We start from the raw sequence: 27,090 nt of genomic DNA on the forward strand, positions 1-27,090 counted from the left end.
AGAGCTATGAGACACGGTTACTAAATTTAAATATGTTCACGCTGGAACTTAGGAGATTAAGGGGGGACATGATTTTCACATACAAAATGTTCCATAGTCATAGCAACATTAGCAATAAACTCTTCACGATTAATTCCGTAACAAAGATTAGAGGACACCACCTAAAACTGGTAGAAAAAAAATTCAAACACAAGGGGCGAAGGGGATTCTTCTCAGTTCGCGCGGTTAGGGTCTGGAACTCACTGCCGCAAGCAGTGATTTCAGCTAATAGTCTGGAATCATTCAAGAGGCTTTTGGACGATTTCCTGAGAAACGGTAATATACAGGGGTACAAGTACTCCTAAAAACGAGATGACGCGAGGATCTTTACGCCCACACACACACACACACACACACAATAGGTTGGACTTGATGGACATATGTCTTTATTCAACCTCAAATACTATGTAACTATATGTAGCTCTTTGCTCTCACCACATACAAAAAAGTATGCTGTAAAAAATGGCACTGCTAAAACATTTTGAGCAGACAACAATTACATTGGAACCAGCCTTGGAAGCTTGAATGTGACTGGTAATGCAGACAACAGTGAAGGTACAAAGCACAGGCCCCCAATGACCCTCTACAGTGTGTGCTTGTTGACATACAGGATTACATTGAGCTCAGATTAAGGTAAAATAAATAATCCTTGCCTTAATGCCTGCAGCATTTGTTGGATAGGAATAGGAGCTCATTATTTTTCAGCCATTGCCTACATATGCTCTTTAAAACAAAGCTAAATGTGTCATTCTGCCCTGACAGATTCTAGAATTATCTAATCGTTCTTCTACATATGTACCATCCACTCATTAGCACTATGTCCCTTAACAACAGTATTACTATTATTAAACTCCATTGAACATTGAGTGTGTGAATGGTTTATTGTTCTCTCTTCAGAAATGCACCCCCTAGAAATGTAAATCGCTCATATAATCAATCAACGGCCATGTGGAATATGTCAGTGCTACACAGATGTATAATAATGAGCTTACTGTACATCATCTACAGCTAGTCCCAACCCTTATGTCATCCACAAATAATATTATAGTTTATTAAAACGACATAGCCCATGGTAATGTTCTAGCCTGTCCTAAAAAAGGTTGATCTGTTGATAATGGTTAAATCTTTTGATTTTCTTTCCCAAATGTTTTCTTTCTGTAGGGGAGGACTGAGCTTGTGGCATATGTCCCCTGCCCCATACAAATAAGATGTTCTGGATTGCTGATAAGTCACAAATCAGACATCAATCACAGTGGGATCTGCAGTCAGTGACAGCTATCTGCTCCCTGTTCAGACTTGTAACCACAGGATCTGGCCAAGGGAAATCTTCCAGCTCCAAACTTCCTTTGCAGCTCTGAGATGTCATATGACTAAAAAAAATATGTCACAGTGGACAGCATTGGGGTCTCCGGTTTGTATTCAGGTCAGGACACTATCTGCAAGGAGTTTGCTTGTTCTCCCTGTGTTTGTGTGGGTTTCCTCCGAGTACTCCAGTTTCCTCCTACACTCCAAAGACATGCTGGAAGGTTAATTGGCTCCTGTCTAAATTGGCCCTGAACGTGATAGGGACCTTAGATTGTAAGCTCCTTGAGGGCAGGGACTTAGGTGAATGCGCAGTTTGTAAAGCGATGTATAAATTGTTGGCGCTATACAAATGCCAAAAATAAAATGTCACAATAAGCCATGTCGTTTAGAACAACTACATTTTAAAATGCACACCAATCAACGAGGCACCATGGTTCCCTTTATTTAACCCACAAAAACCAAAAAGGAAGTAGATGGTTGTGATTGTGACTAAGGATGCACAGATACCAGTGCAGATACCTGGCATTTTCATGAGAACTACCAGGGTTGCAACGGTTGCAGCTGGGATCTGGCTCTGGCGCTCCATCACTGTCCTGAAATCATTAGTCTGTATTGTGTTAGAAAAACTGTCACATGACAATAAACAAAAATGTATCAGTACTTGTATCTGTGAGTACTTGGGCAAGTATCAGTACTTGTACTTGCAAAAATGGTATCGGTACATCACTTTATATACGTTTATAAAAAAAAACAAATCATACATTAAAACCGGGATGTACAAATCCCAGAAGCTCCGTATGCTCCTTATTAATGACAGCTGCCTCCTAACTTTTGCATTTTTCTCTAGTCTAGTCTCAGAGCTCAAAAAGTATCTGTACTTGTACGTGTACCGCGTACGGTACTTGGTATCTGAACATCCCTAATTGTGACCCATGCTCATTCCTAGGCATCCCTTGTGATCTCAAATGCACTCCTAAGTACAAGCTTTGTTTTTCAGGTTGGTGAGTGTTGCTCAGAGTATAAACTCCATAACTGTATGGGGTATGTAATGCACATAGAACAAGAAATGAAAAATGAACCCAAATGCAACACAACAACTTCAAAGAGCCATGTTCTGTGTCAGGAAAAAAAAACACTAAAGCATTACAAATGTAAACGTTATTCTGTTATCAGCTTTATTTTTTTCTGACGTACCATACCTCTATTACATTGCCCTGAAACATCCACAAACCAGTTACGTTAACACAGCTTAAACAGCCGATTACAAAGTCGTCCATAGAAAGCCAGGTACAGAATTCTCAATATAAGAAACCCACTTAAGAACATACATATAACAAGAACAATAAATATGTACTGGATATTAATACATCAAATTAATAAAAAGATTTGTTTTAATTAGGTCTCGAACCCTTTATTTGGATAGAATATGTATATTTACATTCATCCATTCTTACATCTACTATACATCTCATATTCAACAGTCAGTTCATATACATATTCAAGGTTTCCTTGTCTAATTATTAACTTAGCAACATACTCTATTAACAAATTTTGTACAGTAATAGCATAGGGTGACAAGTACACCATTGGTATGATATGAGGAAAGATGAATTGGAGAAAAAGCAAGAGACAAACACCAAATGATCATTTTAAATAATTCTTGGTTTATAAAACCCAGCTCCCATTTAAAAATGATAATCATCTTCTTTGAATAAAATTTTTGCATGACATCGCAAATTGGGTGTGAGAGTATCAGAGGCACAAACGGATTTGGACTTGAGATGGTAGACTGACTTGTTTGCCAATCTCTTCTACCCTGTAATTCCCATTGTTGTTTGGAATGCAGAGCTGAAGGGGCTTCGAAGCTTTTTAAAGTGCGGCTTTGTTTGAAACACATACATACACACACACACATATGCATATATACATACATATAATCTTGCAAGGGTAGGGGAGGGCTGATGGTCTGAAAGCAGTTGCCTCCTGCAGAAGATGAGCCAGGATAATATGTGCTCCATTCTGAATCACACAGGTCAAAAGCGCCATTTATACTGCTTCTCAGTTACCAAACTGAAAAGACTCAGCGGCTGAGGTTATTGAAGTACTTGTAGTATTGCTATTAGAGTTTGAGAAAAGCAAAAGCACTTGACAAGCAGTCTTTTTAATGCTTTTTTATATGCATGTAAAATCATTTTTTAAATACAGATATAAATCAGTTTGTTTGCTTAAAGTTATACATGAGCCATATTTGCATATTACATACACAGACTCAGTTCCCTGCTTTGCAGTGCAATACAATGGCTGTACATTACTGCTTCTCATTACAATGCATATATGCGAGTCTGGCTATCAGTGCACTTCTTATGTGGCAGATATCTCATCTCAACAATTGAGAAGCAGAGAGGCTGAGCAAAACTCTATATAAAAAAACAAATCATCAACCAATGCAGCAACTTCTAATTCCAGAGTGGTTAAAGTAAACCCATCGTGAACTCGGGCTGTTTAAATGCTGCATAGATTAAAAGAAGCATTGGGGTAATACTTTTAGTGAACACATAACTTACTGGCCAATATGAAGGCTCAGGAGGTGTGAATAGGTAGGGTGAAGATCAATTTACTGTATCCGATTACTGTTTTTACTGATGGTAACCTTGCCTTATCAACATATGGACAGTTGGAATTGCAGAGATGTCAGACAGCTTTCAGTCGCAAGTAAAGCAATTTGCTTTCAGACCCAACTTGATGATTAATACTTGCCATACAAACAAGTGCTAACATAGGGAGTGATCCCTGGTAGCGAAGGCAGATATAAAAAAAAACAAAAAACCATGTGACCTGTGTAGTCAAGTGCTGTAAAAGGTAATCAGAGGATAATTGACTACTGTGGTATGACAAAAGAGTATTTTAGATTTGTTCTGGATTGGGTTATTCACCTCTGTACTATACATGGTCTTGCAGCTCCATCTGATGATGCAAACTTTGGATCTATAGATGTCTAAAAGATGGGTCTAACTCACTGGCAGAAGAAGCTGAAGAACAATCACCCAGCAACTGACCAGCAGAAGATTGTTAATTGACAGAACTGGAGCACAAGGGAAGTAATCATACTGCCAAACCATGCTAACCTCACCCCTGCCCACCAAAACCCTCCTTGGGAAATTATACAACTTCTGAACATACAGCAAACAAAACAAAATACTTCAGTATTGTTCCAACACTGCACTCTTCCAGCATTGTTTAAAATATTGTCATTGCCCACTCCCCTGAATACTGATCGTGTCATGGCAAACAATTTAAAGAAACTGTCTTCATTGTTCATTTTTAACAGTGTTGTCCATACTTATCATGAGCATTTGCAGCATTGGTGATCCCAAACACCAGTACTTGTCTTATATTTGTTCATCACTCTTGACGTTAGTGAGGAAAAAAAAAGATGAAAATGAAAGCCTGATATGTAAATTACATCCAGTGTCACACGTTGAAGGCATTTTAAATGTAAATATGTAAATCTAATAGTGCAAATATGAAACAGAGCATTAATATGCATGTACTAACTTCTGGTGAATCTTAAATCAAAGGCTAACATTGCATGAGGTTTCAAAACGCAGGTCACTGTGCAAGCCCTTAAATGCTATAATGATGCAAATGCAGATTTCATTCTTTGAAAAGTACAGTCCCAGGTCAGCCAATAAAAGGAAATGCTGGTGAGGTTGGTATATACCAATACAAGAGAAGGCCGACATCTAAAGACTTGTGCCGTTAGAAGGTCTCATCGTCATTGCAGCTGTTTGTCCAGTGGCCAAATACCTCACAGATGTCACAGTATGGCCTCTCTTCCTTTCGGCTTCCATGGAAATTTGAATGAGGAGGAGAGTCGGGTAACTGAGTCTGTGTCGGGCAGTCTTCTGTATCATGAAGGTCAAAACAATCACAGATATCGCAGAAAAGGCGAGGGGGCACTTTCTTCATGGCCTGAGTGCCATTTAAGCTGAAAAGAATGAATACAGTATATGAAACTCAGCAACTGAAAGCTAATATTCTCAGTTCGAATTAAAGTGGGTTTACATACAAGTGTCCAGAACATTACACAATGTATCCTGCACAATCTATCCCACAGAAAACTACCAGAAGTCATCTTCATACATCCTTTATAGTACAATGGCAGCCAACATGGAGAAACTGCCTGGGGAGTAGAGCTACAAAGATGGTAAATGCCCCATTTTCTGGTTAGTCGTGGATACTTTTAAAACACTTCTAGGTGCCTGCATTCAGAACTTCTTTGCCGGAACAAAGTTGGATGAAGTCTAGGCTGCTACATCTTCCACCAGAATTGGTTACCAAGGAAAGCCCTGTACTTGCAATCTGCTAGTTCCTATGATTTACCCATTACCTGGTCATCCTGGGGAACCAACGTAAATGAAAACCTGAGATAGAAACCAGGGCTCTATTCAGTTTACTACAGCCACACTAGATTTCCAAAACAGAAGCCTGTATTATGCCATCAGCAACACACACAAAGGTGACTGCTGTACAGAAATGTTGTTGGAGACCAACCCTTCAGAGTCAAAAATACAGTATTTGGATTAATCACTCACACATCCCTTAGTATGTGTGTGTATATATACACATATACATATATATATATATATATATGTTCCCATTGCCATATAAGATATGGGAAGATATTCCCATATCTTATGACAGTCTGTGTCCAGCAGGGACACAGACTGCAAAAAAAATTGGTAGAGGCATTTACCCTTCTATACTCTATCCAAGCTTTTAAAAAACTGCCTTGTCATACACTAACTCCCAGAACATGTTACAGCACTCAAACATTTTAAAAGAGAACTTTGGCCCAACCTTTTTTTTTGCCATAGTTCTCTTTATACTAATGTTCTCTTGTGACCCAAAACTCAGCATATAGTGGGTTATTGCCTGCTATATGCTGACAGCACAGAGCTGCACTGCAGCCAGGAAACATCCTGACAATATTGTCAGGGTCCACCCTGCTGCCTGATTGACAGCTGTGTCTGCCTCTCTAATTTTTTGGTAAAATATAAAAGACGGGGTCACACCGGGTAAATTGATACCAAACATGGCAAGCCTTAAAATTGCGTGCGTCCGTGAAACCGCAAAAAAACTACAATAACCAAAATTTCCCATAGACGACCCTTTAAACGCTTTTACGGCCCATCAGTATAGTGTTAACAGTGATTGATGGACCTAGAATTATTGCTCTGACTCTGATGCTCGCTACTATATGCAACATGTGTGTTGCAATTTTCGTTTTTGCACATAGGCGCATCCGACACATGTTTGTGTTGTATGTGCGTGCATGTGGGGGGCGGGGGACTTTGCTTTTTTGTAATGCACATCACTTATGGGTCCAGTGATCGGAGAAGAGATCAGCGGCAGGAAGCTGGCTAATCTCCCTATGATCCATCATGGGAGACCCACCACATCGGTCCCGGGCTCACACGGGGGACGGTGGAGCCCAGGGCGCCGGCGGCGGAGGGGGGATCGCTTGAATTTTAACAGCAATCGTCTGCTGTTTAAAACGGTACCAAGAACATGGCTGCAGTTGCAGAATGGTTCTTGGTATAAACACTTCCAGAGGATGATGTGTATTTACGTGAACTCGCTGGAAGTGGGTAAACTTTGCACCTTCTTTTTGCCAATACATACTGTCAGATTCGTTTTACTAAAAGGACTACTCATCACAGTGAAGGCTGGCCACCCAAGTTCTCTTTTCTCCAGGACGAGCCACGAGCACCTGGGTTACCATCTACACAGTCACATCACGAGCCCCCACCAACACATTAGAGGATCAGCAAACCCATATAGCATTGAAACCAATCTTCTACCGGACGGCTGGAAGGTCAGGCATCCTCCTAAAAAAAGGCTTGCCTAATCAATTGACAAGATTGAACTTTACAAACTTACAAGCTATTGGATACTTTATATTGCAAATTCCACTGCAGTAGTCTTGCCTCGGATATTAAAAAACACATTTCTCCACTGGATTTTCTATGATCTGCAGAATGCCTCCATTTATGATTAGAGATGTGTGGTGGCTTGGTGTGAACCCAGTTTGCCAGGATTTGACCATGCCCACACAAAACTGTACTGACAACCCCCCGGTCCAATAAGTTGCAGCAGGGACATTCCCTACCCCTTGGGGGAACTCGCACCAAGCTGCCACGCATCACTGCTTATGATATAGCTAGGGTTAAGCCAACAGCCATTTTGTCTAAGCAAACAGAGCCTGCGTGGTATATAGATTGCCAAAAGCAACTTACAACATTTGAAAAACAAAGGAAGGGCCAGAAAGACACAGACAAGTGAAGAATTGTAAAAATAAGAAATGAAGGATGGGGCAACAATAATTGTAGAAAATGTCATAAAATGCAAAAACGAGGCAGTTTATATCCATGTCAACTGAATTTACATTAATAATAAATGTCATAAAAATTATTTCTAATACCCTTCATGGTTGTCCAAATCTTCAACATCGTTCCCATTTAGTGATGCTTCAACCATCTGATCAATCTTCAGTTTCAAATCATCATTTTTCTTTTGAAGGTCAACAATTACCGAATTCAGAAAATCAATCTGGCAGGTAACAGAAAAAAAAACAAATATTTAACATTAATGAGGATATGCTGGTTTTAACAACTAAGGAGGCATTTTCTTAGTTTATTGTTATTTTATTGTAATGACGCATGTGTTTAATGTTTGGTGGCTTTTAGGTTTCCCCTGAGGCATTTTTGCAGTCTCAAAACAATACTGAAGGCATACACCATATTAACCAAGGAGTCCTTGTTCTAAACCCTTTCAAGACATGGTGGATGCTACACTAAATTAGCAATACATTAGGGCTGTTAATGATTACAATTTTCGTATATTCGATTAATCGAAAAAAAATTTAAATCAATAACGCACATACAGATCCAACTACATTGGCCTATACACATACAGCACAGCAATGAAGTAATAAAATGAACTAGGATCACACTAATCCAGCAGACTCCCGGAAGCTGGCCGAGAGATGAATGTTTTCATTAGCTATCAAAATAATTTTAATCGATCAAAAAGTTTAACTATTAAATCGAGAAATTAATCTTTAATTTCCACAGCCCTAAATACATTATATGAATCCATCAGGACTTCAGGAATGTGTAGATAAAAACCATACAACACATGTAGCCAGCCAGATAGATGTGAGTGTATACATGGATATGAATGTTGGCACTACAACCTTCATACATTGATTTTTTTACCTGGCTTTCCAAGGATGCCTGTTCCTCCGGGCACTGGCTGCTGAATGAGGCATCACCTAATTTAAAGAAAATTGTAAAAAATCTTTAATACAGTGAAAAAAATGCAAAAAACACAATATAATGTGAATAAAGAACCTGGCTAGCAAGATAATCATGTAACGGCAATCAGTTATCTGAATGAGGTTTTCTCCCTTTGCTCACTCATTTAAACATAGCTCCAGAAAGCCATCCAAATACAGAAATAAAGTGGGGTTTACATACAATGAAATTATTTTATTTGCTCCCCTTTGGTCTGTTAAATACATAAATGTTAAATTGAAAGTGTTTTGTAAGGTCTGTTCGATAAGTTCAAAAAGTACTTGTTGATCCTACCAGAAAACTTGTGACTGTGGGCTTTGCCTCTACTGACTATTATCAGTTAAATGGTTTCCAGTGTTTTCTGTGGATGTGGACACCTTCCCCCCCCCTATGTTTATAAAGATGAGACGGGTAGGGGTTCTGTAGTTACTTCATGCCCTAGGGCAACAACACGGATCCTACACAGATACAGTATGGAGAGTAAACTTTATCACCATATGACAGGAACTGTATCCTTAGTGGAAGTGTGTGTGTGTGTATGTATATATATATGAGCAGCCATATTTGTTTATTATTGCATATTATATTACCTGATTGGTAATGCTGTTTTTTATTTGCTTTTATTGGTCTGATAGCACGGAAAATGAACTCCCTGGGAATTACATACTGCCCGCTCTCCTCCCGTGCACATACTGCCCGCTAAGACACTTATTTAGCATTGTTTGTTATATCCCCTAACTTCCCTGTTCTGGAACGGGCACATATTTTGCTTGGACTCTTTCAATATGTAAACTAACACTGCAGCACAGTGTCCATTATAGACCATTTATAATAAATCATTAGACATGCAGTACTGTGCAAATGTTTTAGTCAGGTGTGGAAAAATGCTGTAAAGAATGCTTTCAGGAATAAAACCGTTAGTTGTTTTTTCATCATTTAACAAAGGAAATGGAAAGAAAATGAACAGAAGAGAAATCCAAATCAAATCAATATTTGTTGTGAGCACCCTGTGGATGTCGGCTGCCTCATATCCTTCTGTCTCTTCATGTAATCCCAGACAGACTTCATGATGTTGAGATCAGGGCTCTGTGGGGGCCAAACCATCACTTCCAGGACTCCTTGTTCTTCTTTACGCTGAAGGTGGTTCTTTGTTGGCTGCATGTTTGGGGTCGTTGTCCTGCTGCAGAATACATTTGGGGCCAATCACATGCCTCCCTGATGGTATGACATGATGTTTAAGTATCTGCTTGTATTTCTCAGCATTGAGGACACCATTGATCCTGACCAAATCTCCAACTCCATTTACAGAAATACAGCCCCAGACTTGTAAGGAACCTCCACCCTTCTTCACTGTTGCTGCAGTCACTCATTATTGTACTGCTCTGCAGCCCTTCGGTGAAGAAACTGCCTCCTGCTACAGCCAAATATTTCAAATTTTGACTCACCAGTCCTTTTCCCCACCCCAGTTCCTATGTTTTCATGCATACTTGAGTCACTAAGCATTCCATGTCGGAGGTATGGCTTTTTGGCTGCAATTCTTCCATGAAGACCCCTTCTGGCTGGACATCTCCAGACAGTAGATGGGTGTACCTGGGTCCCACTGGTTTCCGCCAGTTCAGTGCTGATGGCACTGACGGACATCTTCCGATGTCAAAGGGAAGTAAGCATGATGTGTCTTTCATCAGCTGCATTAGGTTTCCTTGACTGACCACTGTGTCTACGGTCCTCATCATTGCCCATTTCTTTGTGCTTCTTCAAAAGATCTTAAACAGCACATCTTGAAAGCCCAGTCTGCTTTGACATCTCTGGGAGAGACCTAGCATTTGTCTCCCGAGCATGCCACAAACCAGCCGAAAATCTTACGATTTTCGGCTGGTTTTCGAACGTGCTCCTTAGACAAAAGAAGTGCGACCGTACAGTAAAAACGGTTGCACGTCTGCCATACACTTTGCAATTATCGTAAGATTGCGGGATTACCCGCGATTATCCTGCGATAATCGCACAGTGTATGGGCACCTTAAGAATTGATGCTGGTTTACAGCAAAAATTGTAGTCACACCAAATATTGATTTGATTTAGATTTTTCTTCTGTTCACTCACTTTGCATTTTGGAAATTGATAAAAATAAAAAATATATATATATTTTAGAAAGCATTCTTACATTACAGCATTTTTCACACCATCCAATAACTTTTTGCACAGTACTGTATTATACACAAAAATATATCACATGTAACGCATTTAAATTAACAAGGTCGCTGCATTTTGTCTTTGTACTACAGATTTGCATTACAATTGTCAGAGCCCGGAAACAGAGGCAATATTGACAGACTCAATCCAAAACCTCTGTCCTGTTAGCTCTCATTCACACAGGTAATGGCCGGCCTGTACAGCTCCGTGCACGGCCGTATCGGGCAGCTTCCTGTGATTTGTACGCAGCAGCCTGTCTTTCTCTATGGGAGTACACGACCGTACGCCCCCCTGAGCTCACCTGACCTGAACGTCCGTAAGAGTGCGGGTGTCCCTGCTCGGACGTAGACAGGATCCATGCCGTCAGCGTACGACTACGGACATCCGCACGGACAGGCAGGTCGGGTGAGTGTAGGGCAGTGTACGGCCGCCTCCTAATGCCATAGAGAAGAACAGGCTGCTCCGTACAAATCACACACAGCACCTGTCCTTCTTGGGAGCTGCCCGATACGGTCGTGCACGCAGCACGGATGGGTACAGGCTGGCCATTACCTGTGTGAATGAGGGCTTAAAGTTAACTATGTAGAGCTCACATATATAGCCTGGTATTCCAAAGTGTCACGCCTGGTAAAGGGTAATAAAGTGTACGCAAACAGTCTATCAATAGCAGAGGATTTGAAAAAATAAAATAGAGCCCTTGATCGGGTATTTGAAAACAACGAAGGTTACCTCACAACACTGAATCAGGCCCTTGGGGCCTATGTACACTGTTGCACTTTAATGCACATGTTGCAACCTGCTAAAAACACACGTGTACAATGTCCCCATAATAAAAATAGTGACTGCTCTCATATTCGTGCCACAGGCAGTATGTTTTGAAAAATGAAACGTCCTTTATTTCTGCTTTTAAGTACATTGTGAGGCCCACAAAGTCAGTGGACATGCATATCAAAACACATGCTACAAGCATTGTAATGCCCTGGCAACAGATATTAACAAGCCTTTGTCAACGGCTGTTAACTCTAACCACTCCAAAGTATACATTTAAAAATAAATTAGAGACGTGTGTCAATGCACAAAGTAAACGCACGTTGACAGAACACACATGCCTAAATGGGTCCTGACATTTTACTGGTGCAGTTCACAGTTCAATATACATGTTCAGCATACCGCAAAAAGCATCTACCTGATGAGTTTGATAAATTGTTGAGCTGTGTCTTGTTCTGGATGAGTTCCTTCTCCAGATTCTGCACCTTTATTTCCAGCTTGACTTTTTCAGACTCCAATGACTTCAGTGCTGACAGCAAGCTTCTTGCAGACTCATTCTCTCCGCGCAGTACTGTAACCTAGGGAGAAATGCACAAGTCGGCTTAGTGCCTGGACTAACGCACAATGCTGACACATGTATGAAATGGACACAAAGAGTAGCTCCTATGACAAATGCAGTTTTAAAATTCAGTGGAATCCACTCTGTATTTAATACTCCTAAACAGATCAAGATCATCTACAGTGGGTATAGAAAAGAATCACCCCCTTTTAACCACTTGCTGACCGAGGTATTAAACCCCCTTCCTGTCCAGGCCATTTTTCAGTATTTTTTTTGATGGTATTTAATCACCACTGGCGCACCTGAGGCGTATTTAGGTTTACATGTGCATAAACGTGGGGGTGGGGGGACTTAAAAAAAAACAAACATTATTTTTACATTTTTTTATATGTGACTTACCCCCCTCCCTTAACGTTATTGCTATCACATAGGGGGCGGGGGGTAACAAAAAAATTTGGGTTTAAATTTTTTTTTTTATATGCAACATTTAAAAAAAAAACTTTTTCCACATAGGGGGATTGTTAGCTCCCTATGTGATAGCACAGGCACACTGACAGGTCCTCTTTATGGAGACATTAGGGGGTCTCTAATACCCCGGTCACCTGGGGACCTCCAAAGAAGCTGATGAAGCTTCTTCTCAGGCTATAGCAGCCAGAGAAATGACTGCTGAATGCAGAAGTAATGTAATACACATCAACTTCCGCATTCAGACGTCAGAGGGGATCAGCAAGGAGGAAGGTGCAGATCTCCCTCCCATCTTCCTCCCGACACCCACCTGAGCTGGTCTCGGGCCGCAGAGGGGGTAGCGGAGCCCGGGATTTAAGGTGAGGGTGCAGGAGGGGGGGCGGTGGCACTGCAGGAGGGCACACGCAGGGCAGCGCGTACAAGCGATCGGACGGCTATAGAGCCGCCGATCACTTGTATCTGAAACAGCTGTTTGCATTTGACAGTTTTTTGACAGCTAGAGGGCACGCGTGAGTAGAAGAAAAAGGCATTAATTTACGGCGACCCGCCAATGGGAGCTTGCCGTCCGTCTGTTTTTTTTACAAGGGGCAGACGGCAAGCAGTTAAAATATTCACATTTTGTTGCTTTGCAGCCTGAAATGAAGACAGACACAGTTTTTGTTTTATCCAGCTGTATTTACTCAGTGCAACTTATACCATCTAAGTGAAAGATATAACACTGAGTTGGAAAAAGGATCACCACTTCCTAAAAATCAATTGTAAAATCAAATCAGGTGTAGCTAATCACCTTCTCAATGGCACACAAAGCCATTTGACTTTCAACTGTGATCAGCTGTGGGGGTCATTTTGTTTAGCTCGGCATGAAAAGAGCTCTCCTGGAGCATTTCAGTCACTGGTAGTGCAACTGAAGCAAACAATAACCTATGGGTGGCAAGGCACTGTCAAAAGATCTCCAGGATAAAGTTGTGGACAGGCACAAGTCAGGAGATGGATACAAAAAAAATAAAAAGGTTTTATCAATTCCTAAAAGCCTAGGCCTAGTAAAGTCTAATATTTAGAAGTGGAAGGTATTTGGTACAACACAGACCCTCCCTGGATCAGGACATTGCTCCAAACTGGATGAAAGAGCCAGGAGGAAACTGGTCAGAGAGGCTACCAAGAGGCCTACAGCAACTCTAAAGCGGTTGCAGGAATTTATGACAAAGAGTGTTCATTGTGTGCATGTGACAACAATTAGGAATGCACTGATACCGATACTAGTATTGGTACAGATGCCGAGTATTTGGGAGAGTACAAATGCTCTGATACCTTACCCGATACCGGAATTTACAGTCAGAGGAACATTTCCTCTGACCGGCAGTGCCGTAGGGGAACATGGAGCCAGATTACCGTGCGATCATGAAGCTGGGCGGCGAGTAATGACCCGCCTCTTGTCTTCCTGATTGGCCGGGAAGCAGGCCAAACAGCATCGAGCTGGCCGAACAGCCGGCTCGATGCCTATTGGCTGGAAAGCCGGCTTCTTGGCCAGGAGGCAGGGTAATTAATCGTCGCTTGGCTTCCTGATTGGCCGTGAAGCTGGCTCGATGCCGATTGGCTGGGAAGTCGGTTTCCTGGCCAATCACAATCATGCCAGCCAAACAACATGGAGCCGGCTTCCCGTGTATGTCATTACCCACCGCCCGGTTTCCTTATTGCCCGGGAAGCATGCTACATCCCAGCGGAAGCACCGGCATCGGTACTGGTGTTGGCAAGTACCTAAAGCAAAGCATTGGTACTTGTACTCGATACCGAAAAACTGGTATTGGTGCATCCCTAACAACAATATAACACATTCTCCACAAATGTGGCTTGTATGGGAGGGTTGCAAGAAAAAAAAGCCACTCCTCAAGAAAGGCCACATGCAGTCATGACTACGCTTTGCCAATAGGCACCATGAAGATTCTGAGGCCACATGGAAAAAGGTGTTGTGGTCACATGAGACTAAAATTAAACACCAAACGATATGTCTGGCGGAAATCCACTACAGCTCACCATCCAAATACCACCATTCCTACAAAGCATGGGGGTGTTTCTCTGCAGCAGGGACTGGAGCACTTGTCAGGATAGAAGGAAAAATGGATGGGGCAAAATTCTGTCAAATTCTTGAGGAAAATCTGCTGCCCTCTGCCAGAAAGTTGTCAATGGGAAGAAGGTTTACCTTCCAACATGACAATGACCCAAACCACCCAGCAAAAACAGTGATTCTGTTTTTGAATTTTTAAAAAACAATTTCTGACATGTTGGTGTTATATCTTTCACTTGGATGTTATAAGTTGCATTGAGTAAATACAGCTGGATAAAACAAAAACTGTATCTGTCTTCATTTCAGGCTGCAAAGCAACAAAGTGTGTTTTTAAAAGGGGGGCGATTCTTTTCTATACCCACTGTATAAACTATTTACTTAGCAGCACTTTACAAACCTTAACTTGGAGGATTCTTAACACCCACATAGAAACATAGTTACATAGTATTTGAGGTTGAATAAAGACATTAGTCCATCAAGTCAACAAATATTGACATTTAAAAGAGAACTATAGGGTAACCTTTTTTCCCCATAGTTTTCTTTAGTATATGTCTTCCCATGACCCTACTGTCCTCCCCGACCCAAAACTCTGCATATAGGACAGTTATATGCTGAGAGCGGCGCAGTAGTCGATACTATCTTGATCCACCCTGCTGGCTGATAGGCAGAGCCAGCTATGACCGCTCCCTCCCCCTTCCATCCCTCCAGTCAGCGCTGGAGGATCGAAGGGGGGGGGGGGGGGAATCCCTGCGGGGAGCAGTGACTGATAGTCACCGCTCTCTGCAGGGAGATGATCAGGAAGTAAGTGAGCGAGCGGCGGTATGTTTTCGCTCACTTCCCGGTCCATAGAGCCGACATGTGACAGTTTCAATATCACACATCGGCTCTAACTATGGGGATGAGGGTAATTCACTCACCTCATATTTCTCCTTTAAATAAAAATGTAGCCAGAAACCTGTACTGAGGAAATATGGCAGCTGTCGTTACTTAGATCTTCCCCTGAAAAAGCTAGTAACCTGGCTGTCGTGCTACTCCCATATCCTCAGTATAGGACTAATGTGGAACAATTATGAGTTGTGACTTCACTGACTTTGGCTGCTAAATGCTTTTTTCAGAGCAGCGACGCAAAGTATTGACGCCAGAAAGGCATATTCAGAAGGTGCTCCGCAATAGCAGTGCACATATTTCTAAAAACTATAAACCTCTTACGACAATTACCATAGGGTCAGACAATAACTACTGTAATGCTGTGTTAAAATTTGACAGCATATTTTCCTATATTCAATAGAACTAATATGGGCAGCTGGAACTCCACTGAATTCCTTTTCCATAGCATCAAAAAATTTGTAAATTTTAATTTAAAAAAAATTACATTTAATAAACATGGTGCATATATAGTGCAACATAAAATGGAGACTACCACCCTTTTCTATTTGAAAGGGCTTCTTTGAGAAAGTATGTTTTTGGGGTCTTTAGTACATGTTCACGGTAATAATGTGCATTTTACCATGTGGGTAAAAAATGGAAAAATTGTCCCAGCGACAAAATGGTTAAAAGACTAAAGGAAAAAGCAACTGGAAAACACTGTTTTCAGCAAACCTTGAATTCTAGTTTAGGCTGATCACATTATTATACATATATTATACTCTTAATCTATTATATTCTTAATCTAAAAAGAAAAAAAAGACACAGGAATGTGTTTACATACAAACTAAACTAAGAGAAGTAATTTTGTATATTTATACTTTACACCTTTGTTCTATAAATATGAATCTACAGCACAACCAAAACAGCCAGCAAGGTATTATATCCAGGAAAACAACATCTACAGTATCTAAACACCTAAATATGCCACTCAACAACCCACACACACCATGTAAACTAACCTTTACATCCATTGTTACTCTTTGGAATCGGTAAAAATCGCTGGTGTCTTACGGTCAAGCTGTGTACTCATGCAGCATTCAAACCATCACTAAATGGATCATGCATTTAATTACGGCTTCAAAAGGCCATGAATAACTGTCTCAGATTGATTCAAAGAAGAAAAAAGCTATTGTGCCTTCGGCATGTCAGCTGCACAGAAATCCAACGCACAGTTGTCGCTTATTCCAGAAGAAAGATCTTTAATGAGTCAACATCGACTTTCGTCACCAGAAAGCCAAATGCACAAGAATTAAAACTAATTACATGACAGAAAAAAGGTTCAGATACTTTCATAAATTAATCTGCACTAATTTTCTGGAGATTAGCAGAGCAGGATATTTAAAAGTAGGGTAGTGGGAGCTATATTTAAAAAAAACAAAGCTGACTTCCTGTTACTATATGAGGTTTATGTGAAATCGCCATTGGTAGATGTGAGGGTGATTTATCAAAACCGGGGCAGAGACCATCTGGAGCAGCTGTGCATGGCGACCAATCAGCTTTTATCTTTCATTTTCAAATCTTAACTGAACAAACTGAAGAGAGAATCAGAAGATTGGTTGTCATGCACAGCTGATCCAGATTCTCTCTGCTCCAGTTTTGATAAATACCCCCCCAGTATATTTTAGTTAAGAGTATGATTATTCTATATGTGTGTGTAATCTATCTCCCTATTGTGTTTTTTGGTCTTTACTTGGGGTGGTGGTAATTTTATTTCAAACAGATGCCATTTATGTAAAAATCGAGAAGCCAAGCTTGAATAGAGGTGGAGGGGGGGAGACGGGAAAGACATCTTGAGTCTGCTACATACAATGCTGTTTTAACCTCTCTCTTGGCAGGTTAATAACACCCACTAGCTCTAATTATGCAAATGCAATAAACACCTGGTTGCGCTTAACAGATTATGTGGATTGGAGCGACATTCACCACATTTATTGCCATAGAATTTTTGTAACATTCATTCCGAACTGAGTAAGCTGGTTGGATGACCAGTGAAACTTCTTCAAGAAAAATACAGCGAGTCCAGTTGCCTTGACTTATTTTTTACAGATACAATTAGCTTTAAGGTAATTTAAAACCAGAAGTTGCATTACCTCCCTGAAACTAAGCTAACATTTTCTAGGGATTATGAATGCAAATTACGTATCTAAATAAAGCAGCTAACTGCACTGCTAACACATCCAGAGATTCCATGCAAATGTTATAATATAACCAGATACCTCTAACTCATATATTTCTTTGAAAGCTATCATCACAGCCCTGTGTTAATGTAAAGATTGCTTTGTTTACAAGTGCAGTGTAAATGCAGGCCAGACATGAGAACAAAGCATGGAAGGTAGTCACTGAAGAAACAGATCACAAACTGCTTAAATAGGAGATGTGTTGTTATATGTTTAGCTAAGACCTGTCCATCCATCCCATGGATTCCATACAGCTAACTGTGGACAGCGGAAAACACGTTGCTGTTTAGTACCAGCTCTTACCTCCTTTCGAAGTCTTTCCAGTTCTTTGTCCTTTTCAGTGATCAAGGCACTGGTACTGGAGAGAGACTTCTGTAGAGAGGACTTCTCTTCACCAAACTCTTTCTTTAGAATAGATTCACTGTGTGAAGCAAAGTAAAAAACCAAACAAGAAAGAAGTAACTAGAGAACATATTAGGAAATGGTCTGTACTAAAATCATGCCATAAATTATTATACAGGATTTATATAGCGCCAACAGTATGTGCAGTGCAAAGTACTACTTCCTAGGAAGAAAGTAAAAAATGAGGGGATCTGCAGCCAGGTTTTTGGGTGGAGAGGAAGCAGTGGTATAAATCTGTCTCTATCCTGTGCCTTTTGGCCCCAATGCAAAGCAATTCTGGATAAATGTCTTCCTAATCTGTGTGCCAGACAGAAGATTTCCTGTGGAAGTCTATAGGGAATCTTCTTATAGCAGACAGAAGGAAGATGTGTTTACTGTAAGCGCTTAGATTGCCTCATTAGGGCACTGTGGCGAAGGGTGATAAGCAGATTACCATTACTGCCTCCATTCACCTCCTGGGTGACACTTTAAAAGGGTTTTCTAAAAAGCTTTTAAGCAATACAAATCCTGTGGGAAAACAAAAAAGGTAAATCTCACATTTACATAACTTATTACATTCAAATATCAAAACACAGATTTATGCTTTTTTTTAAAAATCAATACAGCAGAAAACTTTTAGTGAAGTTACCAAGAGACACACAATAACATGCACAGCTTTACTGCACAAAAATCATGCAAAGCATTGGGTATGATGATGGAAGGATCAGCTGGTCCTCTTCAGTGGTATTATTAATGCTGTAATTTATCTCCTGTCAGTGGAATTAACACACAAATTCCAGTCTATGACAGCTTTCCACTTGCTTAATATAGTACAGCTATGTGATCACTTGGTGTATCTTGGTTGAAAAAAAGAAATTAAAGGCGGCACTGCATGAACTTACTCTAAAGTTAACTTTTAATACAAACTAAAACTTTGCAATTTAAAAATATTAATCTGGTATGAGTAAAGTGACCAGGTATATATTTAAAGTACTAACTACATGGAAAACACTTGAGATTGATTAAAATAAAAATGCTACTAAAATAGTTTGTTTCCAAAGTGTGACCACGTGTGTAGTTGACTAAAACGATAAGCGCTATCCCTTCAATCCCTAACTACTGGTGGGAATTTCAAGACCTTTGATTTCCATTACAAGAAACACAATGCCATATTAAATAAAGTAAAAAGAAGCAACATACTGACGACTTGGCACATGAACACAAAAAGTAGAGTAGCAAGTGGAGAATCTAAACTTTGGTGTCCATTGCCGTAGAACAAATGTGCACTAGACTAAATCCCTAGGTCAGGTAGGGCTGCCTTGTAGGTAGCGGTAAAATGACAATTTCATTTCGTCATTCGAAAATGCTCCATGTTTATAGAGTAAGAATATGATGATTGGATTAGGTCTATTCATCCTTTGCAAAAGGTGTCAAGAAGAATATAAGTAGAAGCACAAATAATGAGAGGTGACAATATACCCTTCTGTGCCTCAGATGTTTGAATTACACTGTCTGAAAATATGTGAAATGTGCATGAAGGCTTAAATGGTTACGACAGAAAGAAGAGGAAATCAAGAAGGATGCACATTCTGTAAAAGGTTTCAGGTGCACCCTTTTTTGCTGTAATAGAATAGAAGACAAGTTGACTGGAGAACACGCCACCTGATCACCATTCCTACATGGTAATTCTTGGCTCTCTGTTGGCTACTGGGATACAATTCCCAGCATGCTCAGCTTAGCCTAAACCTACTCTGCTGGGTCAAAGATTCTTCTCTTATTACTCATACACATTCAGTAATTAAACAAGTACCTTACTGTGTTACTGGGTAAGCTTAAAAAATGCAAGATAACAAAGACCACATGTTAGAAAATGTGAGTAGAGAAAATATATGATATACAAGTAGGAAAAAATGTGGAAAGTTCCTTTTTTTTTTGGTTGGAAAAATAATTGCAGCTTTTTTTTTTTTTTAAGTGACTGATAGTCACCGCTCTCTGCAGGGAGATGATCAGGAAGTAAGTGAGCGAGCGGCGGTATGTTTTCGCTCACTTCCCGGTCCATAGAGCCGACATGTGACAGTTTCAATATCACACATCGGCTCTAACTATGGGGATGAGGGTAATTCACTCACCTCATATTTCTCCTTTAAATAAAAATGTAGCCAGAAACCTGTACTGAGGAAATATGGCAGCTGTCGTTACTTAGATCTTCCCCTGAAAAAGCTAGTAACCTGGCTGTCGTGCTACTCCCATATCCTCAGTATAGGACTAATGTGGAACAATTATGAGTTGTGACTTCACTGACTTTGGCTGCTAAATGCTTTTTTCAGAGCAGCGACGCAAAGTATTGACGCCAGAAAGGCATATTCAGAAGGTGCTCCGCAATAGCAGTGCACATATTTCTAAAAACTATAAACCTCTTACGACAATTACCATAGGGTCAGACAATAACTACTGTAATGCTGTGTTAAAATTTGACAGCATATTTTCCTATATTCAATAGAACTAATATGGGCAGCTGGAACTCCACTGAATTCCTTTTCCATAGCATCAAAAAATTTGTAAATTTTAATTTAAAAAAAATTACATTTAATAAACATGGTGCATATATAGTGCAACATAAAATGGAGACTACCACCCTTTTCTATTTGAAAGGGCTTCTTTGAGAAAGTATGTTTTTGGGGTCTTTAGTACATGTTCACGGTAATAATGTGCATTTTACCATGTGGGTAAAAAATGGAAAAATTGTCCCAGCGACAAAATGGTTAAAAGACTAAAGGAAAAAGCAACTGGAAAACACTGTTTTCAGCAAACCTTGAATTCTAGTTTAGGCTGATCACATTATTATACATATATTATACTCTTAATCTATTATATTCTTAATCTAAAAAGAAAAAAAAGACACAGGAATGTGTTTACATACAAACTAAACTAAGAGAAGTAATTTTGTATATTTATACTTTACACCTTTGTTCTATAAATATGAATCTACAGCACAACCAAAACAGCCAGCAAGGTATTATATCCAGGAAAACAACATCTACAGTATCTAAACACCTAAATATGCCACTCAACAACCCACACACACCATGTAAACTAACCTTTACATCCATTGTTACTCTTTGGAATCGGTAAAAATCGCTGGTGTCTTACGGTCAAGCTGTGTACTCATGCAGCATTCAAACCATCACTAAATGGATCATGCATTTAATTACGGCTTCAAAAGGCCATGAATAACTGTCTCAGATTGATTCAAAGAAGAAAAAAGCTATTGTGCCTTCGGCATGTCAGCTGCACAGAAATCCAACGCACAGTTGTCGCTTATTCCAGAAGAAAGATCTTTAATGAGTCAACATCGACTTTCGTCACCAGAAAGCCAAATGCACAAGAATTAAAACTAATTACATGACAGAAAAAAGGTTCAGATACTTTCATAAATTAATCTGCACTAATTTTCTGGAGATTAGCAGAGCAGGATATTTAAAAGTAGGGTAGTGGGAGCTATATTTAAAAAAAACAAAGCTGACTTCCTGTTACTATATGAGGTTTATGTGAAATCGCCATTGGTAGATGTGAGGGTGATTTATCAAAACCGGGGCAGAGACCATCTGGAGCAGCTGTGCATGGCGACCAATCAGCTTTTATCTTTCATTTTCAAATCTTAACTGAACAAACTGAAGAGAGAATCAGAAGATTGGTTGTCATGCACAGCTGATCCAGATTCTCTCTGCTCCAGTTTTGATAAATACCCCCCCAGTATATTTTAGTTAAGAGTATGATTATTCTATATGTGTGTGTAATCTATCTCCCTATTGTGTTTTTTGGTCTTTACTTGGGGTGGTGGTAATTTTATTTCAAACAGATGCCATTTATGTAAAAATCGAGAAGCCAAGCTTGAATAGAGGTGGAGGGGGGGAGACGGGAAAGACATCTTGAGTCTGCTACATACAATGCTGTTTTAACCTCTCTCTTGGCAGGTTAATAACACCCACTAGCTCTAATTATGCAAATGCAATAAACACCTGGTTGCGCTTAACAGATTATGTGGATTGGAGCGACATTCACCACATTTATTGCCATAGAATTTTTGTAACATTCATTCCGAACTGAGTAAGCTGGTTGGATGACCAGTGAAACTTCTTCAAGAAAAATACAGCGAGTCCAGTTGCCTTGACTTATTTTTTACAGATACAATTAGCTTTAAGGTAATTTAAAACCAGAAGTTGCATTACCTCCCTGAAACTAAGCTAACATTTTCTAGGGATTATGAATGCAAATTACGTATCTAAATAAAGCAGCTAACTGCACTGCTAACACATCCAGAGATTCCATGCAAATGTTATAATATAACCAGATACCTCTAACTCATATATTTCTTTGAAAGCTATCATCACAGCCCTGTGTTAATGTAAAGATTGCTTTGTTTACAAGTGCAGTGTAAATGCAGGCCTGACATGAGAACAAAGCATGGAAGGTAGTCACTGAAGAAACAGATCACAAACTGCTTAAATAGGAGATGTGTTGTTATATGTTTAGCTAAGACCTGTCCATCCATCCCATGGATTCCATACAGCTAACTGTGGACAGCGGAAAACACGTTGCTGTTTAGTACCAGCTCTTACCTCCTTTCGAAGTCTTTCCAGTTCTTTGTCCTTTTCAGTGATCAAGGCACTGGTACTGGAGAGAGACTTCTGTAGAGAGGACTTCTCTTCACCAAACTCTTTCTTTAGAATAGATTCACTGTGTGAAGCAAAGTAAAAAACCAAACAAGAAAGAAGTAACTAGAGAACATATTAGGAAATGGTCTGTACTAAAATCATGCCATAAATTATTATACAGGATTTATATAGCGCCAACAGTATGTGCAGTGCAAAGTACTACTTCCTAGGAAGAAAGTAAAAAATGAGGGGATCTGCAGCCAGGTTTTTGGGTGGAGAGGAAGCAGTGGTATAAATCTGTCTCTATCCTGTGCCTTTTGGCCCCAATGCAAAGCAATTCTGGATAAATGTCTTCCTAATCTGTGTGCCAGACAGAAGATTTCCTGTGGAAGTCTATAGGGAATCTTCTTATAGCAGACAGAAGGAAGATGTGTTTACTGTAAGCGCTTAGATTGCCTCATTAGGGCACTGTGGCGAAGGGTGATAAGCAGATTACCATTACTGCCTCCATTCACCTCCTGGGTGACACTTTAAAAGGGTTTTCTAAAAAGCTTTTAAGCAATACAAATCCTGTGGGAAAACAAAAAAGGTAAATCTCACATTTACATAACTTATTACATTCAAATATCAAAACACAGATTTATGCTTTTTTTTAAAAATCAATACAGCAGAAAACTTTTAGTGAAGTTACCAAGAGACACACAATAACATGCACAGCTTTACTGCACAAAAATCATGCAAAGCATTGGGTATGATGATGGAAGGATCAGCTGGTCCTCTTCAGTGGTATTATTAATGCTGTAATTTATCTCCTGTCAGTGGAATTAACACACAAATTCCAGTCTATGACAGCTTTCCACTTGCTTAATATAGTACAGCTATGTGATCACTTGGTGTATCTTGGTTGAAAAAAAGAAATTAAAGGCGGCACTGCATGAACTTACTCTAAAGTTAACTTTTAATACAAACTAAAACTTTGCAATTTAAAAATATTAATCTGGTATGAGTAAAGTGACCAGGTATATATTTAAAGTACTAACTACATGGAAAACACTTGAGATTGATTAAAATAAAAATGCTACTAAAATAGTTTGTTTCCAAAGTGTGACCACGTGTGTAGTTGACTAAAACGATAAGCGCTATCCCTTCAATCCCTAACTACTGGTGGGAATTTCAAGACCTTTGATTTCCATTACAAGAAACACAATGCCATATTAAATAAAGTAAAAAGAAGCAACATACTGACGACTTGGCACATGAACACAAAAAGTAGAGTAGCAAGTGGAGAATCTAAACTTTGGTGTCCATTGCCGTAGAACAAATGTGCACTAGACTAAATCCCTAGGTCAGGTAGGGCTGCCTTGTAGGTAGCGGTAAAATGACAATTTCATTTCGTCATTCGAAAATGCTCCATGTTTATAGAGTAAGAATATGATGATTGGATTAGGTCTATTCATCCTTTGCAAAAGGTGTCAAGAAGAATATAAGTAGAAGCACAAATAATGAGAGGTGACAATATACCCTTCTGTGCCTCAGATGTTTGAATTACACTGTCTGAAAATATGTGAAATGTGCATGAAGGCTTAAATGGTTACGACAGAAAGAAGAGGAAATCAAGAAGGATGCACATTCTGTAAAAGGTTTCAGGTGCACCCTTTTTTGCTGTAATAGAATAGAAGACAAGTTGACTGGAGAACACGCCACCTGATCACCATTCCTACATGGTAATTCTTGGCTCTCTGTTGGCTACTGGGATACAATTCCCAGCATGCTCAGCTTAGCCTAAACCTACTCTGCTGGGTCAAAGATTCTTCTCTTATTACTCATACACATTCAGTAATTAAACAAGTACCTTACTGTGTTACTGGGTAAGCTTAAAAAATGCAAGATAACAAAGACCACATGTTAGAAAATGTGAGTAGAGAAAATATATGATATACAAGTAGGAAAAAATGTGGAAAGTTCCTTTTTTTTTTGGTTGGAAAAATAATTGCAGCTTTTTTTTTTTTTTCTTTTTTACAAAAACAAAAGCAAGACACTTTGGGACATATGCAGCCAAAATACGTACAACAATGCTGTACTAAAAAAATATGAAATAAAAAAATAAAACTATTTGTTGTAACGGGGATAGACTTTCTTCAGTCTTACCATTAAAAGACACACAGATATAGCAAAGGAAGCAAAAAGTAGAAAGGGAGAAAGGAATGGGATGAGCATTGATTAGCAGCGCAAGCTGAAACAAAGCAGGACAGTTTGCAATCCAAAATTTCAGTTACAGGACATTATTCAATGTAATACAAAGGTTGGTAAAATGTACTGTGATCATTTACTACTTATTAGTTAGGCCTTGCCATACACAGAGGAAGGATGACAAAGAAAATCAATTTAAGAAAGTCAACATGATATATCTTTTTTCTACCTGAACACACCTATTACTGCATTCAAATGTACAGAACCAATAACATATATGACATTTTCCTCTGTAAATGAAGCATGGATTTCTCTCGCAAAGTGCCCCCATCCTAAACCAGTTTTTTACATTTTCAATGTTACAAGTCTTAAAGTGATATTAAAGTTTCACAGATTTAAAAAAAAAATATGCATGTAACTAGATAAATCTTACTGCATGAGATGCTCTCTTTGGTCTGCAGATCGTCTATTTGATTACTCCTTTTCCCCCAGTGCAGCAGATGACTTCTGTTCTGAGAATATCTCCATTCTCTTGCTGTGTCCTATCTAGTGCACGCTCCTATGCTTAGGACTACAAGCTTTTGTAAGACGCTGCCTGTGCGTGCACACACAGGCAGCCCAACATCATTAGAAACACCTCTTCAGGTGATTGACAGCGGGACCAGTATATCTTCATAAGGTCCTTTTTTTAAAATAAAACAAACATTATTTAAAATGTACATAAAGTGTGGAGCAGTGTAATTGTGACATTGTGAAATTTTAAATAAAGTTTGTTTAAAAAAGAAAAACTACCTTGCGGAAATATATACGGTAGTTGCTGTCAATCACCTGAGGAGGTGTTTCTAATTACATCGGGCTAGCCAGCGTCTTGTGACCCAAGCTCGCAGTCCTGAGCACAGGCGCGCGCACTAGAGGGTGGCTCTATACGACACAGCAAGAGAATGGAGCCATCCTTGGAACGGAAGTTATCTGCAGCACTGGGGGAAAAATTCAAGAGAGATTATCTGCAGCCCAAACAGAGCATTTCATGCAGTTAGATTTATCTAGCTGCATGCATTTAAAAAAAAAAATAAAAAATCTGGGAAACGTTAATATCACTTTAAAGCGTATCTAGCCCCCCTTCCCTAAATTTGAATATATTGCAACTTAACAGCCCTTAGACGTGGTGGATGCATTTCTGTTCCTTTAGTAGGCTTTTTTCCTTTTATTTTTACTTGGTGATCCTGCCAATTACACATTCCCTGTACTATATTCTATGAAGGAGCAGCATTATGCTAGGATGAGCTCCTGATTTGGACTACAAACACCTCCTCTTCATCTTCAATACATAAAGAGGTAGTGTTTTGCAGATCACAGAAGACAGCTGGGAAGACTGATAACACTGATTGAAATTTCAGTTTAGCGTTCAGAAACTTTATGAAGACTTGATATTTCTGACAGGATCAACAGGTATTTTATGTATTTGCAGAAAATGTACTTACACAGGGGACAAAAAAAACAAACCACGTACGAACTGGCAAGCTGCAATAGATTGCATTTCATTTTTGGGTTTAGATATACATGACCTCCTCGAAAACAACAGTTTGAGGCCAATTATATCTCAAATGTTTAACCTATGATACCATGCTCTACCTGCAATGACATTACAGGTGACGTTTACCATCTTAGTTCCTGATTAAATTAATAAGCAGCTGCAGATTGTGTGAAAGCAGGCTTTGGCACACAGAATAAAGGTGGCCCATACACTACACGATTCTCGTACGAGAATAGTGCAGTGTGAATGAAGGTGTGCGACCGTTTCTACTGTATGGTCGCACGTCTTGTCTAAGAAGCATGCTAGAAAACCAGCCGAAAATCTTACGATTTTTGGCTGGTTTGAATGATGCTCAGGAGACAAATGCCGAACGGGCCGGTGTGCGCACGCGCACACTACCCGTTCAGCATTGCAGTCATCGGAAGCCCGCCCCTCAGGGGAGCGTGCTTGCAATGATCGCAAGTACGATCTGCCTGTCCA

General features: G+C 39.7%; 1 protein-coding gene across 1 annotated transcript in view; it reads right to left on the reverse strand.

The window, feature by feature from the left end:
- Positions 1–4,282: 4,282 nt before the first annotated feature.
- The window catches only part of CLIP1 (CAP-Gly domain containing linker protein 1), a 126,410-nt gene continuing 103,602 nt past the window's right edge, over positions 4,283–27,090 (reverse strand). Inside the window, exons 22-26 of the mRNA XM_018557458.1 lie at positions 22,851–22,968; positions 12,079–12,238; positions 8,625–8,680; positions 7,829–7,956; positions 4,283–5,332 (exon numbers count right to left, since the gene is read on the reverse strand). Coding sequence (XP_018412960.1) covers positions 5,104–5,332; positions 7,829–7,956; positions 8,625–8,680; positions 12,079–12,238; positions 22,851–22,968 — 691 coding nt within the window. The 3' untranslated portion in view covers positions 4,283–5,103. The remainder of the gene's footprint in view (positions 5,333–7,828; positions 7,957–8,624; positions 8,681–12,078; positions 12,239–22,850; positions 22,969–27,090) is intronic.

The sequence above is a fragment of the Nanorana parkeri genome, unplaced genomic scaffold (genome assembly GCF_000935625.1).
Source record: "Nanorana parkeri isolate BGI_ZX_2015 unplaced genomic scaffold, ASM93562v1 scaffold13, whole genome shotgun sequence".
NCBI classification, from domain to species: domain Eukaryota; kingdom Metazoa; phylum Chordata; class Amphibia; order Anura; family Dicroglossidae; genus Nanorana; species Nanorana parkeri.